Raw genomic sequence first — 15,525 nt, forward strand, 5'->3', positions numbered from 1 at the left:
CACAGGCCACAACACGAACCACAGCAACGTTTCTAAAGTGAAGCTAAAAGATGTAGGTCAAGCTGTTTGCAAGCAAAGCACTGCTCACAAAAGGATGTGGCCTGTTCCCTGCCTGCCATCGAGGAAGCAGAGACTCCTCCATCCATCCCAAACCATGCTGGCTGCCCAGCAGGGCCAGGCATGCCCGTGTCCCCACAAACAGACCTGCAGAATAAGGAGGGAGCTGTTGCAAATATTGTTCACCCTTTGGCCTACCCTGACACCCAATGTCCCAACAGGGCTGGAGAAAAAAATTTAGGCCCTGAAAATCAGATTTGAAAGTCTTAGTTTTTCTGATGAGCTTGGTTAAAGCACACACCTCCCAGGGTCCAGAGCTCAGCCTTGCACTGCCCAGTGCTGTCACAACAGCAGATGGCACTCACCGAAGTCATTATGAAAGCAGAGGAAAAACTATTACACTAAAGCAATTAGAGTCTTAGAAACCGCAAATTCCTCCACAGGGAAAGCCAATATCCAAGTACAATGAAGTGCTGCCAGCCCAGCAACAAAATCAACCCATTCCTGCAGGAAAAGATGTGCAGTGCTGTCAAAGCAATCCTGTCTCTGGCATACACGCAGCAGCTATTTACCCACGGTAGGCAAACGGGTGCGCTGTGATGCTCCTCGGGTTCCTCCGACCTGTTGCACAACACTGTGGGCAGGTGGGGGTGAGCTGCCTTCTCCCACGGCCCCCGCGGTTGCAGCACCGCGAGCGTTCCCAGTCCAAAGCACACTGCAACCCACTGTGCTGGGATAAAAATCAAGACCCGTAGGAAACACGTCACAGGGGGAAAAAAGATAAATATGATTTTAAACAAAAACAACAGGAGAGCAGCGTACCGTCCCGGATATGCCTATTCACCTCTCTTAAAAAAAATCACTGGTTCAAGGCCCACGCACCAGGCCGTTCCCCAAAACACACATTGCTCTTTCTGTCCCTCCGCTCCCCTGAGCACAGGGTCATGTGGAGCACGAGGAAGAGGGTTGTCTGCCGTGCTCGAGCCCCCATCCAGGCTGAGTCACGAGGCTCCCCTTGGACAACAGCACAGGCAAAACAACAGCCTATCTATTAGAGTATTGACTCTCCACCAACAAGCAAGTTGGCTGGCATTTTAACAGGAAATTCAATGAAATTACTTCAACAGAAACATGCCCACAAACACCAACGCAAGGCTCTGCCTTTGGCCAAGCGTGAGCACAGGGAGCCTGGCACAAGGAAAACCCCAAGTAAAGGGGAGGCCTCCTCAGTGCCCTGCTTGCCCAACACCCTCTGCCAGCGTGAGCACAAACCCCCGCTGGAGAGAAACCACCAGAGAGAGTTTGAAGGAAAGGTTTAGCAAGGGAATTACCCATTAACGAAGAGGGAAAAATCTTAAGAAGTCGGAAGTTAGATTGTCACCTTTCTGTATCCATTTGCAAAGCTTATAAAATTTCTTATGTTTGCTTGCTGTGAACAAAGGTTCACAACGACAGCTGGAGATATCCATGTGGGGAAGTACAGGCAAGGCCATTTCTATTCTAAACTTCTATTGCCTGAAAACCAGCAGCCACCCATCTCTGGTGTCCTGCATGTGTATACCATACAAACGTGCTAATGTTTTTGTTACAAGTATATGATTAATGTTTTTCTGAGATCCTTTTCTTGCAGAATGACAACAGGTATGATCCGACTGATGTAAATGTACAGAAAGTCAAGGAAAAATGTTTCATTTGAGGATTTTTTCAAAACAGCGGCCAAAGGAAAACTGTAAGAAAATTTTTGTATTTTCATTCCTTTCAGGCTGACTCTCATTTAAAATGATAATCCAGAGAAAATGGCAAGCCCGGCTGGTCTGGCTCTGCTTTAACCCATTTGCTCGTCCCTTTGCATTGACACAAGCTCCATGGCGGCTACCAGCGCACGTTTCCCGTTGCGGAAGCCAAGCCCAGAGCAACCGCCAGCCCAGCACAAGAGCTGCACCATGCTCGACTTCTGCTTCTCACGGCACTAACAGCCAGCACACACACACACACACGCTGCTCCATCCCTGCCTGGCGCAGCCAGCCGTGCAATGCTTCCTCCGTGCCTTCCACTGAAAGACTTGTGGGTTTGGCAGCTCCCGGGACTTGGTGTTTTCTCACTTCCTCAGAAATGAGGCTCTACCCAGCACATGCATCCACACTCACAAAGCAGCTAGAGAGACACGAGTGATCCGAATATTAAAAGCGATGCTTCTTTAGCTAAAGAAAGAAGAGGAAATAGCACCGACCACATGTATATATAGATGTATTGCCTCAGGCCGTACAACTCTTCCCCGAAATTTAGAGAGCATTTTTCAGCCTATTTGCTGCCTCACAAACCTGTAATACACTTATGTGGAAAGCCTGGCAAAGCCTGAATTTTAAACAAATCCCAAAGGACCAAGTGGGTGATATACACAGAAAATAGGAGGCAAAGTCAGTCTGGGGTCTTGATTAAAAACTAAAGGGGGGCAAAAAAAGGAAGCATACAACTACCCTTTGGACATACTAGTCACGGTCACATCAATGCCAAGGCTGGCAACAGCCCAGGACAGAGAGGGATCACTTCCTACCGCAATGCTCTATCTGGAGATGCGAAGACACCTCGCAGCCAGCGAAGAGAGCTCCCCATTTTTTATTTTGTTCATGAAACCTGACAGTGCATGGGAGAACTTAAATGGTGCCTGGGAACTGAGAAAATTCACTTGGCAACCTGTATGGGCACATGGAACTAAGGAATTTCTACCCATAGAAAAGGCTTTCCAAAGCCAGGGATTCAAAGATCTCAGGTCAGGGCTCTCTCAAATTGTGTGGTCTTCAATACCTTTTTTTTTTTTTTTAAAAAACAGCACGTTTGTGACTCTTCACTTTTTCTGCCCCCAGTTCCTGCACTGCTGTCTGATACCATTTACACGCTCTAATTCAAGCTTGCAGGAAGGCTTAATTTAAAAAAAAAAAAGCTGAGATTCACACATAATTCATCATTCCAGGAACCTGGGTATAAGAAAGAACAATGAGAAGTGGGAAACACTGAGCTTGGCGCTCCAGTGCCTGGAACCACCATAACCCTGGGCAAAGCCAGAATAAAGTCTCTGCCCCAAAGACTTTGCAATCAAAGCACAGGAGAGAGGGCAGAGGTGGAAACAGAAACGGGGCAGGGAGGGCAAACAGGGAGCCAGTGTGAGTCAGCACACATGGCAGCAGCCACAGCACGACGCAGCCTTGCTGCTGCCAAGGTTTGTGGGCTTCTCAACAAAGCCACATTTTGGGAGGAAATCAGAAGGGAGGCAGTGGAGTAGCCTTCACCAAGTGACAGGGCTTGTGCCCACGAGCCTGCTGCGAACCCAGCACCCAGCTGGATGTAACGTCAGGGCCCAGGGGAAGATGCAGCGATGGGCTATGATAAAACCACAAGGATGAAAAATAGTCAATAAACCTAGGTATGAGCAGGCCAAAACTATTTTTATACTGGCCAGAGAGAATGAAGTTTAAAAACACAAGAGGAATGCCCAGACAGGAATCCTGGCTCAGCTGAAGGGACAAAAACACTGAGCTTGAGACCACAGGGGAAACATCTGCCCGGGCTGCAGGATGGACGTGCAAACACACTGAGCATTTTGTGAAAAGCCAAGGGAGGAAAACCTTCTGAGAAGGAGGAGGATCAGGAAAAGCAGGGAGAGGGTGTCAGGAACTGGTCCAAGGTGGTGCAGGGACAGGTGGGATGTGGGATGCAGGTTTTGCTCAGTGAGGATGGGGTTGTGCTGGAGGCAGGTAAGCCCAGAGACAATGTCATAGGAAGCGGGGCTTGTGGAAAGGCTGGGGCTGTGCAGCTGTGAGAGGTGGGAGATGGGGACAGGGAGGCCAAGAGTGGATGGCGGAATAGGCGTGCACTGCAGAGAGGAGCCCTGTGGGCAACCAGGAAGGGAAGAAGGATGAGGTGAGAAAAAGGGGCCTGACGGGGTGAGATTGGGTGCCAACATGGCTCAGAGCAATGCTCTGCACAGCCCTCCCACAGGCAGCAGGCCAGCAACCTCTGAAACAGCACCATTCCTGACAGCTCCAATGTGCCTGCCCAACAGGCAGGGCAGTCCATCCTGCGCCCCACTGCCTGCTCACCCAAAAGCTGCAACCCAGAGCAAAGCTGGCAGCACTGCCTTACACGGATGCTCGCAGCACATGGATGCGTGTGGATACTCTGTGGCCCAGAGCAGAAAGAAGAAAGCAGGACACAGGCTTACATGGGCCAGACCAACACACAGGAGCAGATCTGCGGCACACCAGCTCTCTGAGGGCTCTCCTCTCCCAGCACCAAACAGATTCTCGTTCGGGCAGTGTGGGCTCCCCGAGGAGTTGTTAGGTGATGCCTTCAGCAGGATACCGCAGCATCTCCTTTTTCCCCTGCAGTGCTCATCCTATACCCTGTAAAGAAATGTTTCCCCAGCTCTGGTCCAGGCTAGCAGACTCTCTCTTCCAGCACTCCCAGAACAAGCTGCAGGACTTGCTTTGTCTCTTTTACACCCAGAAGTGGGTACACAGGGCTAAGGGAGCCCAGCGGCTGGACAGCAGGAGACACAGCTGCAAGTACATCATTTCCAGGGTCTCATTAGATAGGGGTCTGGGTGAGAGCCCCCATGGTCCCATCTCCATGCAGGAGTTATGTGCCAGTCTGTGCCACGCTCCAGCTCTGAAACACAGTACGAGGCTGTTGTACCCCTCTTTCCTCCTGCTCCATGTTAAATGGAGATGGCTGCCTCTGACAGGATCTCTCAGATAAAAAAAAAAGTCATGTGGCGGGGAAGGGGAGGATGGGTGCGCAGTTCTGGCACCCTGCAAGAAAACACTTGCAGTGAAAATGACTCACGCTTTCCATCCGAAAGCACTAAGCAAGAGCCTACCCTCTCTCCTGCACTTCCATCCACCCCGCTCAAGTCCTGTGCAAAAGCATCTCATCAAGCCACACCTCTCTCCTCCTGCCTCGATGGCCCTGGGTGGCAGCAGAATCTCACTAAGCACTAAGAAGGGCAGACCAGGTTCCGGGTGTTTTGCAACTTGGATGTTTCCTTTTTCAATTTAACACCCAATTCTCTAGTGACAAAACAAGTGTTGGCCATTATCAGCGCTGTCTCTGAGAGTGGTGCAGCACCAGTGCAAGACACCGGCTTGGGAGAAGGCTTGAAGGAATAGTCAAAAAGTTGATGTCAGTGTAGACATACACACATTTACCTGTCATTACTGCTTAGGGCTGGCAAATAAAACTAAGTCAGGCCTTGAAACATCTTCAAACTGGCTTGGAAATGACAGGAAGTCGGGATAATCAACATATGGCTTTTCATTTCCCTTCCACTTATTAGGAGAAGTGGACTCCACACTTTAGAGCCTTTAGCAGATCACATTTTGAAATGAGGGTGATGAATGCTGTCTTCTCCTGAAGGCTTGAGATTCTTGCACGATCACTTAAGCGAAGGGAACAGCCGTCAGAAAGAGGCTGTGCTGCACTGAAGCAGCGGGAGCTCACAGCCAGCCTGCGAGTGGCCCAGGCTGCGAGGCAGCGCTGCCGCTCCAGCCCATGGGCACTTCACCTTCACATGTCGCCTCTGAAAATAAGGTCTCCCTGAACAAGCGCAGGGTCAATAAGAAAAGCACCATCAGAGGCGAGCGGTAGCTGGGGCATGGCCCCAGCTCTGGCATAAGCACACACTCGAGGTGATCCAGCCCTAATGCTGCAGAGGTAGGGCAAGCATCTGACATCGCTTTCGGTACCCTTGACCCTGTGCCCTGACCTTCCTCAGGATCACCCGCTGCTCCTGTGCAAGAGGCACCACTGAGAGCTCAGCACAGACTGCTATGGCATCTCCAGCCCCAGACACACCACCTGAAGTCTCGCGTGTCCCTGCCTGCACAGGTACAGCCTGGCTCAAATCCAGCCCTTCTGCACGAGGAGCAGAGGGAGGGGTCGGCGTAGCTCTATGTCAGCAGAGCTGCACCTGCATCCAGCTGAGCATCTGCCGCAGAGTATGAGAGATATGGAAACATGGCACTGCTTTGATTTTCTCCTCTGAAAATAACAACATTAATAGAAATTGGCAAAAGGGTACTGGTTTCTACAGGACAGCTGAATTTCTGCCAGATATGACTTCTCAAAACATTCTGTAAGCACAGGCATGCTAAAAAAGGAAAACAGTAATTACAACAACAATAATACATGTTATTTATATAAGTTCTTAACTGTAGCATCCCAAAGTGCTTTTCAGATGTCACTGGTATTTCATAATTTATTTATGTAGTATCAGTTTTATATTTAGCATCCAGTTCCAGAATAGCCAGCTTCAGAACATCTTAAAGCAATTAATTGCACGTAAGCAGAACCCCTCCCTTTCCTGCCTGCTCTTAAAAACTCTTGTTTTTCACTCAAGAAACCACTTGTGTGCAGGCCAAGCCAACTGCACAGCCCCTCCCTGAAGGCGAGCAGGCGAAACGCTCCTCAGCTTTGCTGGGGCACAAACTGAGCCAAGCAACAGTGAAGCAACTTGCCCAAGCCCATATACAACACGGGGGAAAAACAGAGCAGGAAGTCGCGAGATGGTTTTGGGTTGCCTTAGCAATTCAGCAAACACCCCCAGCAGTGAAGTCAAACCCCAGAGATGTCAGCAGCGGCTTAACTAGCTCAGGAAGTTGTTTGCTTCAGCCCCCATCTATGCTCTCGTCCTCAGGCTGCAGGTATCAGGTGCAGGTGCAGATGGCTGCAGACGGCCGTAAAGTTAAACCCTTTTCTCCCCTGCAAACGCAGGAGGGCCTGTGGACGGGCTCTGCAGCGCTTCAACCCACCCGCAGACCAAATGCTGCTGTTTGACAGAAGCACCTCAAAGTTTCCCCCAGATGATGACCTCCACACAAGCTCCAGCATTATGCAAAGGGACAAGGGAGTGCTGAGGGCTCCCCAGGCACCGAGGAAAAGGCAGAACTCCGAGGGAAACCTGTCTGACTGGAACCCAATTTTCCTGGACCCCCAAACTGCGACAGAAAGAGGCTGTCTGTTGGCAGCTGGGTTTGCCTCCCAAAAACCAGCTTTGTGGGCATTCAGTCCACCCTGCCAGTACCATCATCTCCCTCCAAGAGATGGAGGCTCCTTTTTTCTCTCCTGACTGTGCCTTTTCTACCTGCCTCTATCACAAACCCAGACCCTGCCAAGCCTCTCATCTCCCTGTGCTCCTCCACCCCCTTCCAGCTGACATGCTTTCCTCAAGTCCTGGCTCCAGCTAACCTTGTGTCCCCGAGAGCTGAGCCACAGAGCGGCAGGCTTGGCAGGCTGGCAGAGCCCGGGCAGGCGCAGGGCCAGCCGCCATCCTGAGCCATGGCTATCTCCAGACCTGCTGGGAGACGTGCCCTGCCCCACACAGACACTGCAGCGCAGCTCCAACCCACGTCTCGGGCTCCTGACCACCGCCAAAACGTGGTGGCTGTTACAGAGAGCAACGTACGGCACTTTGACATGACCAGGTCCTAATACTGCACAGGAGCGGTGTTGTCTGTCTGGCTGCACCCGTGCAGTGTCCCTGCCCCGGGGATGAAGGGAGCGGGCTGTGGTGGGGATGTCACCTGGTACAGAGCCAGGAGCAGGACGATGGAGCAGGGAGCGCTGTGGAACAAAACAGGCAGGGTCTCCTTCCAGCTGCAGAGGCTCCCCAGGGACCGCCCCATGGCAGGGGATATTAATAGGGGAGAGAAAAAATTGCATTTCAGCAAGAAAGGAGAGAGGGGTGAGGAAGGGGTCAGGAACGAGCAGACCTGACCCCATTAGAGAAGCAGCAGGAGGCAGGAAAAAGCTGTAAAGATAAGTCAGGGATGTGCTGAAGGAAAGAGGAGCCAGCAATGGAGAGCTTTGATTTGTAGTTTTTAAGGGAATGAAAGGGATGGAGGGACATGGTGGCAGGGAAACATACTCCAGCATTTCTGAGATGACAGCAATACCCACAAAGGCGTATGAAACTACCTTTTTCTTCCTTGGACAGAACAGGAGTGAGGAGGCCAATTAACCAGGGATGCCAAAGCACACGTGTGCCCCAAGCCTGGCTGCTGTTCAGCTGCTGTGTGTGACTGTGACTTGCATTCTCAGGCCACAGAAATGTCAAAAGCTTTGTGTAATTTTGCACCATTAGAGATAATAAATCAGCGTGCAAAGGGCTAAGTGAAATGCTGTACGAGCCACCAAGCTGCATATATAAAATGGTGCTACAATATGCACTATAGCAGGGAGTCCAGGCTAAAAACTCCCGGTCCTGGGGTGGGGTCTCTGCAAATATCTCCAGATACCAGAATAGGCTGAAACAAAGCCCAAACTGGATTTTGAGAGCACCAAATCCCCAACTGCATTGCTGGCATTAGCTGCAGGCACCAACAAGAACCATCTGTTCTAAACATTTCACTGCATTGACGGTGGCGGGTTGGGGCAGATGCTGTCAATGCAGGGACACCTGCATTTTCATGACGCTGTCCCTGGCACAGAACAAACCACGCTCAGCCTTGCCCAGCAAGTGCTAAAACCCCGACCGTGTGGCTAGCAAAATGTGATAAGAGGTATATGCACACGCATGTAAGGGCTGGATGCTTTCCTCTCTTCCCAGAGCTTTCCCATAACGGGCAGAAGGACACGTATATTGAAATGATGCCTTGGGAAGGGTAAGATTTAGCGCCCATAAAAAACCTTTTGTAGCCTCCAAAAACCTCAAGAAATGGATGCATTGACTACAGCTTATGCTATAGTACCCACCCCTCAGCGCACAGGCATGCATGGGGGAGCAAGGTGTTGCTTCATCTGTTCTGGACTGGGTCAGTAGGAGACATGCCAGAGATTTGCTAAGTGGCCCCAGACAGCTGCACAGCGTACCTGGGGCCTTGCTCCTCTCCATAAAACGGTGCCCTTCATCCACTGCACAACCAGTGTGTGCTCAGGCAGGAGCAAGCCAGGCCACGTCCACAGCGCATGCTGCCCAGGGCCGTGCCACAGCACTCAGCCAGCGCTGAGCTAAATTCAGCCCCTTACAGCACACGAGCCCCAGTTCAGGAAAGCATGTGATTAACTTTAAGAATGTATTAAAGTGTTTTCTTGAAGAAGCCCCTGTGAGCAATAATTTCTCTGTAAGCACTTCCACAGAAGTCACTCGAGCGAGCTGCCCTGGCTGACTCCGAAGGCACCCTGCCGCAGCAGGCAAAACCTGCCCTGGCTGAACCAACAGCAAAACTCCCACCCACTTACGCAGGGGCAGAATTTCCTCCCATGTCTCATATATGTCTCCTTTTCTATGTAAATTATGCAAACACAGCGTATTGACTACACCCGAGGGGGAACATGAATATATTCTGTGTCTCTCTTGAGCACCAAGATCACTTACAAACGATACATATAAAGTCTTCACACTGATCAAAGTGAATTTAGCTTATTAAAACGGATTCTATGCAGAAAGCTGATTTCCTCAGCATGAGCATAAATTCAGACACTAATAATATAGTTTAAGCTGAAAAGAAACCACAGAAAGAACAAAATGCCTTTTTGCTTCCAGTCAAAATCTTCTTAATATCACCATTAAGGAGCTTTTCATCTTTTTTGCATCTGCCTGAAACTGAGCCACCCATACAAGCCCAGCCCAGCCAGGATCAAACAAAACCCATCTTCTCCTGGCATGCTGCCCGCCATCTCACCACGAGGTTTCAGGGAGCACATCCCACAGCACCACATAACACAGGAGAGCAGACACTCGGTTTGAATACCTCTGTATGGCAGGAATCGATGCAGCTGTTTGCAGGCAGAGGTTCTCCCACACCGTAACTGCTGGGAGTTCATGTGCTGGCAGATGTGTGGCCAGGAGATGTGAGCGTGCCTGGGTGCCACCAAGCTGTACCTTGGGGTGCCCGGGGATGCACCACTGGGCTGGCTGGCACTCAATGCGGGCAAATCCTTTGCAGTTGCTCCTTCTCAGATAAGATGCTCTGGGTCTGAATCCTTTGTAAATCTCTATGGTGAAGCAGTAAATGTATCTTTAGTTAATCTGTATAGAAATGATCTAAAGAAAATCAGAGTAATTGTGGGAGACTTAAAATTGCCACCAGATGACTCGTTTGGGCAGCACTGTGGGAAAATGGACTGTCTGGGTTTTGTCAACTGCTCGCCCCTCTGATCTCATGTCTCCCACACATTTTATTTCTCTATCATGACACAGATAATGACACCTTTGGAAAACTTGCAACAGGCTTAAGACAGCCCTCTCCTTGCCGGGGCCCGGCCGCTGCCAGGCACATCGCTCCCAAAGAGAGGGGAGGCACAGGGAGGCTCAGCCTTGGCCTTACATCCACACAGGGAAACGAGTGACCATGTGCAACTGATTCAGGTCCTGAGGCAGAACGAAGAGCCTTTTCTATTTTCCTGGCAGTGCCACAAGGCCCAAGATTACAGATCCCATTCACACGCACGTGCGCTCTTGAACTGCTGAACTCTACAATGCCCCACAACACTTTCTGGGGGAAAGCAAAGATGGGGTGAAGGAGAGGTGCACAGGCACCTGCACCAGACACCAGGGACCGCACAGCAGAGCATGTGTGTGCATCCTGCTGGCAAGGCCTGAGCTCCGCCTCAGGCTCCCGCGGCTGCCCAGGTCCCACGCTGGCCAGCATCTCGGTGCGGGCGTCTCCTGCCTTGCCGCGTAACTTCCCTGTTAATACTCAGCAACATCCTGCACGTGGAGAGGATGGGAGGAGGGAAATTGCTCTGAAGGTCTGAGCCAAAATCACCCATGCCTATCCACTGCCAAAGGTCCCTGGCTGCTCTCCTTGAGGTCTAGCCTAGATGTTTCTCCCAGGTATCATCAGCACTTTGCACTCTGGCTCTGAAGTTGCACTTCTAACACAGTATTTTACTGTTGGTGCCCCAAGGTTTAAGCTGCAGATGAACTCTTGTTAAGAATTGTTTAAGTTATCACACTTAGGCTTTGACTGTTCCTCTCTTTAACCTGATTTAAAAACTTTCCTTCATCTTTTAGAGTATCATTTATCCCACCTGTCAACTTAATATTTTTGCTGAATTTGTCTGTTTATTTAAACAGTGACCTTGTTTATCAGTTATTCTGCCAAAACTCGGTCCATGAGTTATAACCAGGAGCACACATCAGGGACCATTCAAAGCTGAAACTGATACAATCTGTCCTACAGCTTAGCAGAGAAAAGTGCGCAAAGAGAACCAGGGTTCTCTGCCTGCGGCAACCCCGGTGCTCCCAACTCTGCTCCGCAGGGCTGTGCATGCTTTCAAGGGATTCCCGCTGAACTCTTTTTCCTCGCCAAGACCTCCCTCACAGAGCCCATCTGTGAACATGATGCAAGGCCAGACAACAGCCGGGACACTGTGAACGCCAGTGCAGTAAGAGGAAACAAAACAGCCCCAAGTGAAAGCCATCCTTCCCCATCCACAGGGACTGAAGTACCTCTGAGCTCCCCTCCGCAGACCATGCTTGCTTTCGCTGCTACAGCTCCATTCATACCATGACAGGAGCAGCACTGACTGCATCCTAGCAGCTGGTTCAAAGGGCAATGGGTGGGACACAGGTACCCCCTGTGCCGCTGATGTCCGACCACCACCGTATCTAACGCTTCCCTTTCACAAGCACGAAGGAGCAAAGCCCTGCCAGAAGTCACCAACCAAACTCCCACCAACTTTACTCCAGCTTTGCAAACTAAAGAGAAGTGTAAATATTCTCCTGGTGCTAGACAAGCATAAATGGAAAACCAGGAACAGAAATAAAATGACATATGCTTCACTGCACCTGCAGGAGAGCAGTTTGGAGCTGCATCATACCAGACATCACGCTTGCTCAGGCTGGCTGTTCAAGAGCACAGCACTCCTGGCTGGAGATGCGTCTCCTTTAACGCACAAATTATGGCTCCGTACAAGCTGACCACTTCCATGACGTTAAAGGCTTTTCTCACTGAGACGTTTTCATTTACTAGTATTTCATTCACTGACCACAAATGGCTTCTTACTCCAGACAGTTCCTTGTCTTGAGGGAGTGCCTTGAATGCCCCAAATGCCGAGCTCAATCTACACATTGAAAGAACCCTATAGTGCCCACTGCTCCTGCTGCTGGAGTAGCGTGCTCTGGTACCCACAGCATTAGCTCTGCTCCCCACCCCTTCATCTCACCCATGCTCACCACCACAGATACCCGTGGTTTCAGTTACGATTGCAAGGCAAGCACACAGACAAGGTACCTGACAGGATCACCGAGGGACGAGCAGGGTGTCCCCAGGGTCTTGGGGAATATTAAACTAGTCACATACTTTTATTGACTTATCATCACCTGCTGTGTCCAGGCTGCATGAAGGGGATGGGGTCCTGCTGAGCAAGGTCCCTAGTGCCACTCCAGTCTGCTTCACACTGCCAGAACACCCCAGCTCCCAACACACCGCATGCTGCCAGCCTGCTCCATCCACTTCCTGAGCACCAGCCCCTGCTCCCCCTGTACTCAATGACCACCCCCTGCCTCCCAGGGGCACCGGGGAGCTCGGCACTGCCCCAGGGTGAGGCAGAGCTGGGACTGCAGCCTGCTGGCACACACCTGATGCCAGGGCCTTTGGTCTCCCCCACTCTACCCACGGCAAGGAGGGAACAGACAGGATGCGGTCACACCATGCTCAGCAGCACCAAGGCTGAGCCTTACCATGGGAGCAGGATCAGAAACTATGGCTTTTCAGTCTCCACCTCTCCCCACCACTCCCCGCCGTCATTTCCCCAGTGCCCTCTCCACCCTCCCAACAGCCAGCACACCAGCACATAGACATCCCTTCCTCAAAAGGACGATGACCTGGTAGATGGAGAGGAACCACCTTTTTCTTAGAGCAATGTGGAAAGCACAAACCTCATCCTTCATCACTGAGGGTGGCCAAAGGGCCATCTGAGATGGTCCTATAAGCTTATGCCACCTCCTTCCTCACTCCCTCAACACTGCAGTGTCTTACGGCTCTTCCTAGTGGTGCAGAAGTGCTGGGATTTATCCCTTGCTGCTGAACTGTCAAAAGCAGGAAACTCTGCCAAGACCCAGGACTCAGAGACACCTGCCCTCAGCCTCCTCCGGCGCTTGGCTGCAAACACCCTAAGCAGCACAGCAGCTCTGGGGGATTTGCCTGTCAGAAAGAGGAAGAAGTTGGCAGGGATGGTGTGGACAATGAAACCCTAGAGAGGTTCAGAAAGAGAGCAGCTGCTGAAGGATGCTGGACCTTGCCGCCTCCTTTGGGTTGCTGTCAAGGTTTTATTTATTTTCATCTGCAGTCCCACCCATTCCTTCCCTTTTTGACAGAAGGCACCTGGCACAGGCACCAAGGAACCATTTGCCTGTAGGATACCAAGCTCTTCAGGTCCTATACAAACAATTTCATTTTTAATGAGAGGTTCCATCAGCTTCCACAAAGCATTTGTCCCGATGTATTGTTGATGAAAAAGGGAAAGCAAATCACGTGGGAGCCTGTAAGGATCCCTGAACAACTGCACGTTGGAAGCAACAGCCATGGCACTAGGAAATCAGACTGGATTATCATCATGGCTTTTTTCAGCTTTAGAAATCAGGAAGTTTACAAGAAAACTCTGTTTTTAAAAGAACTGTTTAAAAGCCTCCATTTATTTAACAGCACATGCCATTTAATCTGACAGTAGAGAACTAACAGGAATTATTCACTGAACTTGCACTGCACTTTCCGCATATCCCATTGACTAACCTTCCATCAAAGTCAAGGTCAAAGTTGATTACACGCTAGAGTAATTCAATGAGCAACAGTGAAATACATCCAACAAAGCCCAGGGAAGCTCTGGACTGACCCCAGCATCCACCCAGGGTACAGCAGCTAACGTTTGCACAGCTGCAAACACAACAAAGACAACCTGCTGCAGCATCCCACACGCAGGGATGAAACGCATCTGCCAGAGCACGCAACTTTCGCCCCAGACGTTTGAGCGTGACTCCCGGGATACACCGGATTCCTGGTCTATGCCGCTGCCCGTGCCTCTGTCCCACCTTGCCAGGCCGTGCCCTTCAGTCCTGCCCTATTTATTTGCCAGTTTTCCGCCGCCCGCACCCTATGCGGGGTGAGCTCCGCCACGTTTGCTCGATGCCCGGCACAGACAGATCCTCAGTGATTCCTGCTCCCACCACACAAGCGCCAGCTAACCCAGGCGGTGACAGCACCGGCTCCCTGCGATCCTCACGCCTGAGCCGCGCTCGGGCGGGCGCGGCGACGGCAGGTGCCAAGCGGGGTGGAAGGCGGGATGCCGTGACACAACACATCCGGAGGGGAACCCGCGGAGGAGATTTTGCCTCTGCGCCCTGCCCACCCCTCACCCAGCGCTCCCCGGCCCCCGCCCGGCCGTGCCCAGCGCATCCCCAGCTCTGCCCCCCTTCTCCAGCCCCTGCCCAGCCCCTTCCTCTTCCTCTTCCCCCGCTCCGCGCGTCCCCTGCCCGCCTCTGCCCCTTCCCCAGCCGCCGCCGGGCGTCTCCCCGCCGGCCGCCCGCGGCCCCGCCGGGCCGGGCCAGGAGGGGCTCCCGGCCGCGGCGCCCCGCGATCCCCGCCGCGCTCACCAGGACGAAGGAGCTGCGCACCGCCTCCGAGACGCTCTGCCGCAGCTCGGCGGCCGTGCCCGGCTTGCTGAGCCGCTTCGTGAACTTCCTCACTTCCGACATGGCGACATGGCCCGCGCCCACCGCTGCGGGGCCGCGCCGAGCCGAGCCCAAGCGAGCCGAGCCCAGGCGAGCCGAGCCCAGGCGAGCCGAGCCCAGGCGAGCCGAGCCCAGCGGCGGGTAGCACTCCCTGCCGGCGGGCGCGGCGGGGCGGGGCCGGGCCGGGGAGGGGCCCCGCTCGGCCCGCCCCGGCCCCCGGCCCGGCCCCGCTTTGTCCCCGCAGCAGGTGCCGCCCCGGGCCCGGCCGCCCCGCTCCCCCTCCGGGCCGCACGCCCGCCCCGGCTGCGGGGGGCGCAGCTCCCGTCGGCCCAGCAGGGGCGCGCCGAACTTACGGACACCGCTCACAGCGGCCCCAGCGTGCCCAGTGGGGCACCGGCCGTTTGGGGGGGGATGGTCGCCGCCCAGCTTTGCCCACGGCGCGTCCCTGCACGGCTGAGCTGGAGCCAAGGCAAGGTCTTACTACTGAGCATCTCCAGCCGATAGGGTCTGCTGTACGAAAGCGCTTTCATTATAGAGGCCGTGATCCCATGTGCCCGGCCGGCTGCAAAAGCAAGAAGGAAGGTTCTTCAGGACTGGTTAATTCCTAGTCCTGTTACTTTGTCATGGTGCACTGTTTTGAAGGATGCTGATTTTGAAATGATAATAAAAGTAGAGCCATCTATCGTTCCTGTTTTGCACATTGAAAAGTAAGGCTTTAATCTTTTTTACTTATTTTATTCTGTGCTGTGTCTTCGCAGCAAGATACTGAATTGGGTAGAGTTGCCCTGTAGTCGTACTC

At 52.4% G+C, this 15,525-nt stretch overlaps 1 protein-coding gene across 5 annotated transcripts in view; it reads right to left on the minus strand.

Moving 5' to 3' along the window:
* Positions 1-14,896, minus strand: part of DOCK11 (dedicator of cytokinesis 11) — an 86,972-nt gene extending 72,076 nt beyond the window's left edge. For 4 of the 5 annotated variants that reach the window (XM_064462986.1, XM_064462983.1, XM_064462984.1 and 1 more), the window contains exon 1: positions 14,649-14,895. In XM_064462986.1, the coding sequence (XP_064319056.1) occupies positions 14,649-14,750 (102 nt within the window). In that variant the 5' untranslated portion in view covers positions 14,751-14,895. Of the gene's footprint in view, positions 1-14,648 lie in introns of all 5 variants that reach the window. The other variant, XM_064462982.1, reaches the window with a different exon arrangement.
* Between the last annotated feature and the right edge of the window lie 629 nt (positions 14,897-15,525).

The sequence above is a fragment of the Phalacrocorax carbo genome, chromosome 11 (genome assembly GCF_963921805.1).
Source record: "Phalacrocorax carbo chromosome 11, bPhaCar2.1, whole genome shotgun sequence".
NCBI lineage: Eukaryota > Metazoa > Chordata > Aves > Suliformes > Phalacrocoracidae > Phalacrocorax > Phalacrocorax carbo.